Here is a 12217-nt window from a genome sequence, read left to right on the forward strand (position 1 = left end):
GGTTGAAACATTGGCAAAAACAAAGTCAATTCTCCTCTATTCCTTTATGTCAATGAAGATAAATTCAGGGGTAGCTCAGAGGTTAAGGCACTCAAGTCGCCACTGTGGGACCCTTGAGCAAGGCCTCTATCCCTTAACTGCTCTGATGTGTACAGAGATAAAAAAAAAAAAGTAAGTCACTTTAGATAAGTCTGCCAAGTGCTGTAAATGTAAAAGCATTGCGACTTATGCTAGTAAGTACTGCAGCACTATTGCTTACATAATTGCTGTGTTGAACATTACACGGTGTTTTAAATGTTTTAATTTATCATTATTGGTGCTTTTATAAGGCAGTTGATTCTATTTAACAGAACTGAGAGCTGACGACCACCGTATTAACTAGTAATAATAAATATTTAGTGATGGAGCTCAGTAGTGTTGCAGAAAAACCCAACTGTTCAACTATGTGTCAAATTTCTGATAGGATTCCGTATGTTGTAGGAGTATGTCTTTAAGAATTGTTTAAAAGCAGTTCCTAAGTTTAGAATGCCAGAAACATCTTTTTAATTACTTTTATATATTTATTTTGAGATCCTATCTGGGCAAACAAGGTTTTGTTACATTAGCTGTGTAACATGTATCTGTATCTTCATCAATGTATGTTTTCTGTCATTAATTTCTGGACAGGGTGACAATCCATTGCTGGACACACACCCCCTATGCGCAATTTGTGAATGCCTATGTATTTGGACTGTGGGAGGAAATTAACCAAGCACAGGGAGAACACATAACCTTCAGGAACAGGGACACAAGGCAGGACTTGAACCCCGTCCTTGGAGGTGCAAGGCGACCATGCTGCCTCGACAATGTATCTGTTGGTATAAAGTTTTTTTTATTGCTCTCATTAAAATGCAAACAAAACAGAGAGGTCTGATCTTTTGTAGGTTTAATACTGATGCCATTGCTTCAACAACAATTTCTGGCGCCTGTGTTTGCACGATTTCACTCTAGAAATAAAAATCACAAAACATAAAATAAAAATGTTTTAAAGTATGTCTTTCGGTATTGTGATATCAGTGCAATGTTACTCGTTATTCCTAGTGAACACTGCTGAGGACTGTAGACGCTCGTGCAGCGCGCGCGCGCTCTGCACCTGCATGCTGCGCTTTTCACCGGCCTGTCGAGAAATTAATAACATAACACAATATCATGCCTCCTACTCGCCGTCGTTGATATCAGTATTAACATCGGGTTAAATTCTCGAAACTATAATGTTTCGAACTGCATTCTCGTCTATTTTTTCGGGTTGGTTGGATAAGCCACACCTATTACATCGTTCTTTTTTTTTTTAGACTCACAGCCAATCGTGTGTTACCAACGGCAAATATGGGCGGGAAAGTCTTTTTTTATTTATTTCCTATTGGCCAGATTTTGTAGTTAGTAAAATTGATGGACAGGTCGACTAACTTCCTGAATAAAGTCAGTGTGGTGGGGAAAAAATAACGCACCCGTCGACAATAATGGCCAAACGGTAAGATTGATAATAAATTTATTTGTTTAAATAAATTATTATATAACACTTTCATGTGGTAGGTTGAAACACATAACAGATAGGCATATCAATTCTAATAGTTTTGTTTGTTTTATTTAAAAAGTATAATTAAATGTAATTAAAGTAAATCCATACCAGGTGCAAATACAAGCTGTATTTTCATGAAAAAAAAAATTAAATCAATAAACGGGTGCTTTTATATGAAATACAACAGTGTGTATTTAGTTCGACTGTGCTTTTTGTTTAAAATTAAGTTTAACAAAGTTAAAATCGCGGTAGAAAACATGTCGGAACAGGTGATTTAAGGGAATAAAACATTTAGCTAAAGCTATCAAAAGATGTATTAACTGATTTAATGCTTAATGGTGAATCAGTGGGTTTTATTTACGTTATTGTAAGAGTTTTGGAACGAACATCCGGGAGATGAGCTTGCAGGGTTGTTTGTATTTTTGTCTTGAAACTGTGGGTTGTCGCGTGACAAGCACTGAGCGAGTAAAAAAAGTCCTAAAGCTACGTTTATTTTAACTTTAAATTATTATTTTTTTTTTTAGAAAAGTATGACGAATAACTGTTCTGTGTATTTGGAAATATTTTGACACACACTTGTTAGACTAGTTTCAAAAGTAGACAGACTGACTAATTGTGCCTCAAGGTAATATTTAGCAGGTGCCTGAAATGAAAGCGAAGTGTCGCAAAATTGGGGCTGGGCACAAACATGTCTATCGAATGAGGGGAAACCTTAAAGCACTTTCTGTAAGGCGCTCTGGATAACAGCATCATTCACCAAATGCCTTAAAGTAAATGTCTTTGGGGAAAAGGTATTTGGCCAAACCTGTAATGACCTTGTATCCAAATACATATACCTTAGTATGGAGTTGGAGTTGGTCACTCTTTTGTAGCTACTGTATAACAGCTTTCACTATTCTTGGAAGGCTGTCCACAAGATATTGGAGTGTTTCTGTGGGAATTCTTGCCCATTAATTTTGTAGAGCATTTATGTGGTCCGTCAGTGATGTTGGACGATAAGGCATGGCCCACAATCTCTGTTCCAGTTCATCCCAAAGGTGCTCTATGGGGTTGAGGTCAGGGATCTGTGTTAGGGCCAGTCAAGTTCTTTCACACAGAACTTATTAAACAATCAACAGTGATAACCACTGAGCCACTGTGCTAGGCCAGTATCTAGACCTATTTGTATTTTTGTTCTGGTGGTGGTGGTGATGGATATGAAGGGGGAATAGCAAAAAAAAGTAAATCAATTCTATTTCAAATGGTCATATTTGACCCGAACAGAGCATATATAGACATACACATCACAAACTGTTTTAAATAATAAGCTGATGCTCAGTCACCATGGTACTGTACGATATTATGAGCTGATTCAATTTGTACTGCTATTCTCTTAGTATTAGAATTTTATAAATATCAGATCTGATACAGGTTTGGTTACAATATCAAACAAATTTGGCAAATAATTCACTCCTACCACATGTGTGAATACCAATTAGTGAATGAGTTGGAATGTGCATCCTGTAGGATTATAGAATAACAGCAACATTTTACCAACTCAAATGCAAACATAAATGAAAAAATTAATGTTGACATTACATGAATCGTCACATTTTTAGGCTGCTAAGATTAGGGTTTTTGTATTCAGCCAATACAGAGACCCGATCACTAATCTTGAGTGTGTGTTGGTTATTGGGATCTGCTGTTTGAAATGTTTTATTTATTGTGTAGCATTGTGTATTTATTTACAATTTATAGCATTAGAAATAACTATACTAAGCAGTGTACAGCAGTGCACAAATTTAATTAATATCTGAGAATGTGTCATAAATTTAAAACTTTTATTTACTGGAAGGCAAAATATGCCACAAATCCCATTGCCTTATTATTTCATGTAGGTTATAAAGGTACAAAACCAATAGAATAGCTTATATTCTACTAAAGAGCAAAAATTTTCCATTCCTTGACTAGTATCAGGGGGGTCTCACAAATGAAGAGGTGATGAATGCTTATGTAAAAGGTTTTTAAATGAACGCAGACATCAGTAACTTTATATTTGGTGAGCCAATTATGGCTATCAGACTTGTAGACCTAAATGCCTTGTTATATTTTAAAAGTTGTATTTAAAAGATTTTTTTTAGTAGCAGCCTACACAATGGTGTAATCTACAAATGCTAAAGATGTGTTGGGAAACACTTAAACTGTTATTCAAAGAGCAACTAGGGTGGAGTCTATGTACACTTTGAGAACCACCCCAGAAACTACTGTACTAGCATAAAACATCAAGATTACTTAACTACATTAAAATGTAGCTTAGACAATATTAGTGCTGTTATTAGAAAAATATTATCATTGGGTTGGTAATATCTTTGCATGACAATCCCCATTGTTGGTTGTTTTCCCAGAACACACCATGTTTTGCATGTGTAAGAACACTGGACAAACTGGAAAAGCAGCACTTTATGGTCATGTTTTCTAGAATGTAAATCCTGATACAGGAATTGTGCTATTCAGTTACTGTTCTGGTGAAGTGCTGTGTTCATTTATCTTTTATTCTTCAGTTAATTAAAGAGAGACCATGAAACTGTAAAAGATTACACACCCTAGGTCAGGGCTCTTCAAACCCAGTCATGGAGAGGTCATGTCCAACAGAATTTGGTAATTCTTCTGCTCAAACACAGCTAATTCAACTAATCTGTTAATTACTAGATTCACTTGGTGTGTTTGTGTTGGTGAATGACAAACTGTGGAAGACACTAGCCCTTCCGGATTGGATTTAAAGAGCCCTGCCTGGAACAGTGCCTGTGATGAATAACATTACTTGTTTAAATATTCAGTAGAGTAGATGCATAGGTAAAATACTAGTTCAGGTTTGTATCTTTTTGATTGGTTGCAGTCCTGCTGTAGATGAAGAACTTTCAGCCATCCTGAATGAGTTGTGGAAGTTAGATGTGAACCGCATGAAGCCTGGGAAAGACTACACCATCAATCTGCAGGTGAATCTTGGGTTTAAAACAGTATGATCTTGATGAGGGAAACCTCCTCCTCTTACTACTGCTACTACCAAAAATCTTGACTAAGTGTCCTTTACATGCAATAGTCGCACAAGAAACACATCTGTTTTATAGTTCAGTTAAAGCATAATCGTGACAGAATACCTTAAACATTTGATTTATTTTTTATATCTATAATTACAATCTTAGCATATACTATTTGGCCAGTTTAGTAATTTGTACTTATGAAAGCTTAACACAAGCTATAAATAAAATTTTAACATTTTTTACTTACTGTAGCTGTATGTAAACACATATTTACATTTTTAAATAAATCAGTTTGCACACGTTTCCGATTATGAATTTGAATGTAAAGTTAATTGTTTACTGAGACCTGTTTTTCTTTTCCTTGTTTTTTTTTTTTTTTTAGGGAAAGGCTGATTACGTGGCTCAGGGCAGTAACAATGCTAGAGACAAAGCCAGCGCTCATCTGTTCACATATGTCAACGAGGATAAACTCAACAGCATCGCCACATATGCTAGTAAGTATGGCATTAGTAGTTTATAACTGTAGTGTTACACAGTCCTTTCCATTGGTGTTTCCATACCTTACATTTACTTACGCAGATGCTTTTATCAGGGCAGTAAACTAAAATAGCTCCATGCTCAATATATATGCTCATTACATTTTATATATAAAAATGTATTAGATCAGATAATTGGGATTAAGCCTTATAAAAGCTTGTCTTGAACAATATCAGTTACGCATACAAAACGTGTGTTGTTTATTATATGTAAATATTTCTCCATACAAAAGTTATGAAACCACATCGCTAAGTTGTTTGTCATAATGGAAGAATTTTAAAATAGATCAAAAGATAGAGCACAATTGTTTAAAGTGGTGATTTTGATGAGTGGTGAGAAAAGAATAGTTTTAAACAACTGTCTAATTTTTTCTCTTCAGGTTTCATAAAACTCCTGGACAACTATGAGATGTCCACAGGTGTGGCAGAGAAGGTGACTAGCGAGGAGTTGAAGGAGAACGATGTCTTCCTCAATGCCATCCTACAGACCCAGGTCATGAAGGTACATATCCAGCAGTTTAAACACAATTTATTGACATGAGCTACTTTTGTACTCTGAAGAAGCCTGTTTTTGTCATAGTGACTGATTTGAGCTGTTTATCTTTCAGCATGCACATAAATATTTAGTCAGTAAAGGACAGGCCCCATCTGACATAGCTCAGTTTAAAAAGCAGCTCTTCGACATCTGGTTCAAGCTCTATAACAGAGACAAAAGTGGAGGGTGAGTACAAAAAAAAACAGTTCTATTATACAAAGTATTCGCATTATCAATGTAGCCCCAATTTATTTGCCTTATACCACTTATTTGCAACATCTATGACCATTAGGAGTCCCTTAAGTTATTGAGTTGAGCATCCACTAGATGGCAGAATATACTACAAGTCACAGCCACGAGCGAGCATGTCATGCATACAAATAATTTTGCAAATAAATTTATAACAGTTGTGAAAACACAGGTTTACTACTGTAAACTACTATGTTTATGTGATGTGGAAATTGCTAGAACTTTATTTATAAATCTCCTTATTGGACCCTCTCTAACTAAACTTAATACAGCGTTTAACTTCTCTGCCACTAGGTGGTGGCAGCATTGTGTGTTTTTTTTTTTAAGATTTTCCTATACAATATTTCCATTAAAGCAATAATCAAAGATTGAGAGGTTAAATATTTTTAGGATTTATATAAAATCTTATAAAACCAATAGATTAACTAATTTGATTTTGAAAATGTTCCAAACAAGGTCAATGTCACAGCAAGACCAATGTTTCAATTCCTTTGAAATGCAGGCCAGGTTCTAGTTCATGGCTTAAGGCTAAAACTTTCACTACTTTAATAAATATGTAACTCTGTTTAAAATTTGTTATATGTCAAGGAGGTCAAAAGTGTCTTTGTCCCCAATACAGTGCAGACTCGTGTGGATTTGAACACGTGTTTGTGGGTGAGACCAAGTATGGAAAAGAGATCATGGGCCTCCATAACTGGGTTCAGTTTTACCTGCAGGAGAAGCTGAACTTTGTAGACTACAAGGGATATAAAGCCAGGGATAAAGACATGGTATGTTGGACACTAACATAGTCTTCTAATTGTGCAATCACACATAGCAGTTTTGGTTTAAAGCAGCAGTGACAAACCTGACAAACTACTAAATGGATTTAAGATCCGTTCTCTACAATCTTGACTGTAACTGATTTGGAAAAATTAAAACACTAAGCTAGTCTTTGTAAGGCTACTGAGGGAACAAATAGGGCAATAAATTAAAAACCCATAAACTTGGTTCTAATGTTATTATTTATTAGCAAGCTGGTCAAGCCATTTTCAGACTTTTTAAGATTTTAGATGTTAATGCTTGTTAGTACATTGAAATTTTATTCTGGCCAACTTGACTTTGAACTAAATGTCAGGTAACTGTATACCTAAAATGAAATTTAGACTGCATACAAGTTCTTTTTAGGTAATGATTTAAAAAATATATAATATAAATAATATATGCATTTCATGGGTAAAAATCATGTTTTTAAGACAGTTTATAGATTAAAATGATCAAGAATTTTAATTGTAATGTACCTGTAAAATGTAGCAGTATGTGACTATGCAACTATTCAAGTTAGACACCTCATTAAAGCTATCCATAATATTCAGTTTTATTCAGTGTCTCATCTGTTTAGGTCTCACATGTTTTATTCTCGCAGCCGGATGCCAACGATCACGTCGTTAACCTGCAGTTCAGCTGGAAAGGCCTGGTGAAGCCAATGGGCAGCTCATTTATTGGCGCCAGCCCTGAATTTGAAGTGGCGCTCTTCACCATTGTGTTCCTGAAGAGTAACGAACGTGTCACTAACGCTGTGGTCAAAGTGGATGAGTATGTGTTGGAGGTTGTGGTTTGTCGACACGGACGTGCTATCGGAACGTCCTACCCCAAACTACTGAGCAGCAACAACAGGGATCTGTAGTTTTTCTACTGATCATGCTGTAAGGATTTTAGTTTCTTTCTTACAGTATGGCCTCATAATCGGCACCAATATAATTAGCAATAGGTCCTATATTCAGAAATAACATTGAGTCCTTACATTACAGCTGGAATTGTTTACACAATAAACTGTTACTGACATGTACTTTTTACAAGCTCAAGTGCCTTTACCGACATTTCTTGCATCTGAAGAACAAAAACTCTCATTTGTATGTGACACTGCATATTACACACAAATCTTAATGTCAACTGCAGTCCAGTGTTGCTACAGTTGGCTAATTTGGTTTAAAGTTTTATTAATATTAAACTTAATTTAGATTATGACCTCTTGTGTTTATTGCAGCTACTTTTTCTGTTTTGTTTTTTTTAAGACAGAGAAATATATTAAGTTAAAGTCATGAATATTAATGATCTATTAGCATGGTACTTGGTATTTTGAGAATGTCTTGAGGTCCAGAAGTAATTGTCGCTGGATCAACACATTATTTTAGTAGGAAGTTAAATATGTTTGTTTTCACAATCCATATTTTAAAATAAATAAACTGAATGTGCGTCAATTAAAGCATTTGTTTCATTTGTTTGTTTTGGGAGGGTCCAACAATCTCAAGAAAGGGTCCACAAAATCACATCAGTTAAAATTAAAACTAATGTAAAATCTAAATATTTAAACTTTTTTTTTCAGATGTAGTCTGAAGAAAAGTAATGGTAATGGAAAATGTCTGTTAATCATAAAATATAAGGAGAAATGGGAAAAATTCAGTATTTTTGATACCTCACCCTGTTTAAAGTTAATGATAATAACATGAAATGGTATGCAATGTTTAACTAATCAAACTGTGAAATGAGTACATAATTAGATGACAATTTTAAACGTTTCTCAATAATTTTGACTAACATTATTGCAAAGATCTTCAAGGAGCAATCTCAACACCCGTCTTACTGCTGAAGCACATATACAGAGGGTAAATTGTCATGTGTCAAGTTAAATGTTATTTAATTTTATAATAAACCTTACTCTATAAGGTTTATAAGGTATTTTTATGTGCCTTGTTTCTGTTTTATTAACTTTTAACGGTATGTATATATCTGGGAGGTATCATGGTTTTTTTTAAGGGCTTTTTTTTCCTCCAGGATATAGAAGAGGGTGTCTGACCTAAAAAGAAAAAAAAGTTAGCAGTGCATTGCGATGTGGGTAATTGTGTAATTTGTAGTGACGTCAGTAAAGACAAAGGATATACTGTATTTACTGCCAGATGCCAAAAGTAGGTTAAATATTTTGTTTAGTTGACAAGGAAGTTTGTTTAATTGTTTATTTGGTCCAGGAGTGAAAGAATACTGACTTTTAGTCTTACTCATCTTATTTCTAGATTATAAAATTGTAACTTACTAAAATTATAATTGCCTAGAAACACATTATACAGTTTTACGGTTATGGTTATGTTTCTTTTTTTGAACTCCCAACCTGACTGGATCTCATTAGAAGAAGGGCAGAAGTTTAAAAGACTGGATTTCTCTCCCACTACTTTGTTAGTGTAGTGCTGCTGTCATATCTTGTCATCTTTTGTCGCACTTTACTAAAGGTTATGCATTTGTTTTAGCTTTTTATGAAAGTAAATAAGAAATATAAGATTTAAAAAAAAAAATTTACATAGCAAGTTTAACAATGGTCAAAGCAGTTGTTTAAAAATAATGGAAACATATATAAATTATAATTAACAGTTTGTCCCTGAATTAAAAGTCAGTCCTAGCTAACTTACCATAGATTCCAATTCTAAAGAAAAAAAACATTATTCATTTAAAGTTATAGGAGAATCATTCACGTGTTCTGAATAAAAAGGCAAACATTTGAATTAAAAGTGAATAAAATGTTTATTAAATGTTGCTAAAATCATATCTGATAGTGGTCCTCGATTGTCTGTTTTAACATTCAGTTTGATATGTGCTGTCGAGTTTGAGATAACACCACGTCCACGCAGGCCCATACCTTCCATTTCACCATGAGATAAAGAAAACAGTCGATGATAACATAAAAATAGCACCTTACAATGGTTACTTACTTTTAAAATAAACAAACCAAAACAGAATTTTTTTTTCCCCTCAAAAAAAAAAACAGCCTTTTATATGGTGGAATGCAAAGGTTTGTATACCCTTAGGACAAATGAATAAGACAGGAGAAAAATGTCATTTATTGCAATAAGACACTAGGTGTGTCTGACTTATCAAATTCCTTGTTACATGTAAGAACTTTTCACCAAGAAAAAGATGCAATTATTGAACTATTTGTGTCTACTTTTGTTATATATGATTTTATTTTTCTCTAATAATGTCTCAGCTCATGCTTTATAAGCCTCTTCCAACTTTATACATTTCCTTTGAACAGCTCTTCCCCCGACAGCCCACCCACACATTCTTCTAGAGACATCTGTTTTGGGTCAGTCAGACGTTTGTCAAATCTTCACCCATTCTTCTTGATAAAATTATTTTCTTGTTGGTTGTAACGTGATATACCCACATTTCACATATGTTAATTAGATGTATTAATTAATTAATTAATCTATTGATTGATTGATTTATTAGAGATACATTTCCTAATAGTTCAGCATTTTCCTTCTGTTCCTCAAATACACCACAGCTGAATACAAACCTTTGCCCTCTGTTGTATAAGTGGTACAGAGTAAAACTGTAAGACAGAACTGTAATCTTTAAGTCTGGATTGAGCATGGTGTGGCAACCAACATGACCTTGACTGATCTTTTTTTTTTTTTAAACCCAAATAATGCACTGTAAATCAGAGATAAAATAAAGTTAAATCAATAAAAGTAAGCTGTGATGTGACCAAGAGTCTATTCCACCTCATCATATGTTCCCTAATCCACATTATCTACTTCCAGGACTTCCTGGATGTCTTGGTTGTCTTGCTGTACCTCTGATGGTCATTGACGCGGTTGCGCAGCACATTGATGTCATACTTTTGCCTCTTCAGCTGCTCACCCAGGTCAAACTTCTCAGCGTGGAGCTGCTGCAGCCACTGCCAGAGCTCTCGGGCCTTGTCAGCCAGTTTCTCCTGGTTAAGGTGGTCGATGTTGAGTGGCTTACGGCGCTCCATGAGCACCTTTGTCTTCTTCTCACGTTCTGTCAATTTCTTGCCCCTCTTCTGTTCCACCTTTTGAAGGTAGCCACCATAGCCCTTATTGGCGAGGAGTTTCTTCTTCTTGGCGTCCTCCTCAGCCCGGAGTTTAGCTGCCTCCTCCTCGCGCCGTGCCCTCTCCTCAGCCAAACGAGCCTGTCTCTCACGCTCCTTCTCAGTTCGAATGCGCTGCTGCTCTGCACGATCCGCACGTCTCCGCTCGATGCGGGTCTTCAGGGCTACCAGTTCATCTTCCTCTTTTTGCCTGTTGCTAAAGTGTGCCTCGATAAGGCTCTGAAGTTCATTGAAGTCCTTCTCGACACGTTTACGATGGAGGTCATCAAAGTCTACCTTCTCACCATCAGGAAGCTTGGGAGGGACAATGGCAGGGACAAACAACTTAGGTTTAGGCTTGGAGTCTTCTTCCTCTTCTTCTTCCTCCTCTTCCTCTACCTCATTTTCCTTCTCTGCTTCATTTTCCTCATCTATTTGAGGGGCCACCTCTTCATTCTCCTCTTCCTCAACCTCTTCCTCTGCTTCCTCCTCCTCCTCCACTTCTTCTTCCTCCTCCTCGTACTCCTCCACAATCTCTTCAGTGTCAGACATTGTAGCTATGCTGTACCCTGACTTTAGGAGAACAGAAGGTTGAGGAACAGCCTTAGCTCGCCAGTTGCACCAGCTGGAGACAAGAAGACTGAAGGGAGTGAGCATTTGTGCATGGACAACATGCTCATTTATAGAGTCCTCTTGGATCATGTGACCTCTACTGAGTGAAACCCCTCAAGCCTTGGATTGTGAAGGGAGTTTTTTAGACAGATGTACCAAGAGCTATTTTCTTCTCTAGACCTTTTTCAGTGTCTCTAGGACCCATACCCAGACCCTGACCTCTGGTATGCGCTTCCTATCAAGTCTTTTTTCAGTCACAAAGCATTTAGACATTTGTGTCTCATAATGGGTTCTCTTGAGAAGTTGCAAGTTTATCTCTGGCCATAAGTAGTTCTTCAAGTATTAATAGGATTTGCCACAACAAATTAAAAAACATACAAATCAGATTAATAGTCGTCTCATGAGAACCTTTACTGTGAAAATGTTAATGGAAAAAATAGTAACAGTAGAACCTAAAGACATTGTCATTTACTAATATGCCATTTTGAATTCATTAAAACTTCTAGCAACTTCAAAGAACAAGACATTCCTCGCTTAATAATAACGCCATAGACTTTCTTTCAGTTTCATGATGCATATTGTTTACTTACATAACACCTTACACAACATGGAATATGCAACATTCCTGCCAGCTGAGACAGCAGTCTAAAAAAGGACAGACTACAAGAATAATTGCATACCTTAAGGATTTTTTGTACTTCAGTCAATGACATCAGGAGCACATAGATTTTCCATTTGTTCATTTATTCAACCCCAGGATATTCTCGGGTAGTTGAAGGTTGGATGCCTTGTTTAAGGGGTAAATTTTAAGCAATCCAAAAACGTGGGCAGGAAAAACTCAAG

General features: G+C 35.9%; 2 protein-coding genes across 2 annotated transcripts; one reads left to right on the forward strand and one right to left on the reverse strand.

Moving 5' to 3' along the window:
• The first annotated feature begins 1429 nt into the window (after window positions 1-1429).
• On the forward strand, window positions 1430-8137 carry si:dkey-222f8.3 (Poly(U)-specific endoribonuclease-C-like). Its single transcript, XM_053508237.1, has 7 exons — window positions 1430-1510; window positions 4434-4533; window positions 4961-5072; window positions 5495-5616; window positions 5723-5835; window positions 6518-6668; window positions 7304-8137. The coding sequence occupies exons 1-7, from the start codon at window positions 1500-1502 to the stop codon at window positions 7562-7564; spliced, it is 870 nt and encodes a 289-aa protein (XP_053364212.1). The 5' UTR covers window positions 1430-1499; the 3' UTR covers window positions 7565-8137.
• A 1294-nt stretch (window positions 8138-9431) lies between these two features.
• On the reverse strand, window positions 9432-11425 carry tnnt2c (troponin T2c, cardiac). The gene has a single exon (XM_053508123.1). The coding sequence runs from the start codon at window positions 11417-11419 to the stop codon at window positions 10463-10465; it is 957 nt and encodes a 318-aa protein (XP_053364098.1). The 5' UTR covers window positions 11420-11425; the 3' UTR covers window positions 9432-10462.
• Between the last annotated feature and the right edge of the window lie 792 nt (window positions 11426-12217).

The sequence above is a fragment of the Clarias gariepinus genome, chromosome 12 (genome assembly GCF_024256425.1).
Source record: "Clarias gariepinus isolate MV-2021 ecotype Netherlands chromosome 12, CGAR_prim_01v2, whole genome shotgun sequence".
Lineage (NCBI taxonomy): Eukaryota > Metazoa > Chordata > Actinopteri > Siluriformes > Clariidae > Clarias > Clarias gariepinus.

Coding starts and splice junctions, on each gene's coding strand:
- si:dkey-222f8.3 (XM_053508237.1), top strand. Junction 5,073..5,494: donor CAGCATCGCCACATATGCTA/GTAAGTATGGCA, acceptor TTTTCTCTTCAG/GTTTCATAAAACTCCTGGAC. Junction 5,836..6,517: donor AACAGAGACAAAAGTGGAGG/GTGAGTACAAAA, acceptor TCCCCAATACAG/TGCAGACTCGTGTGGATTTG.
- tnnt2c (XM_053508123.1), bottom strand. CDS start 11,419: ATGCTCACTCCCTTCAGTCTTCTTGTCTCCAGCTGGTGCAACTGGCGA.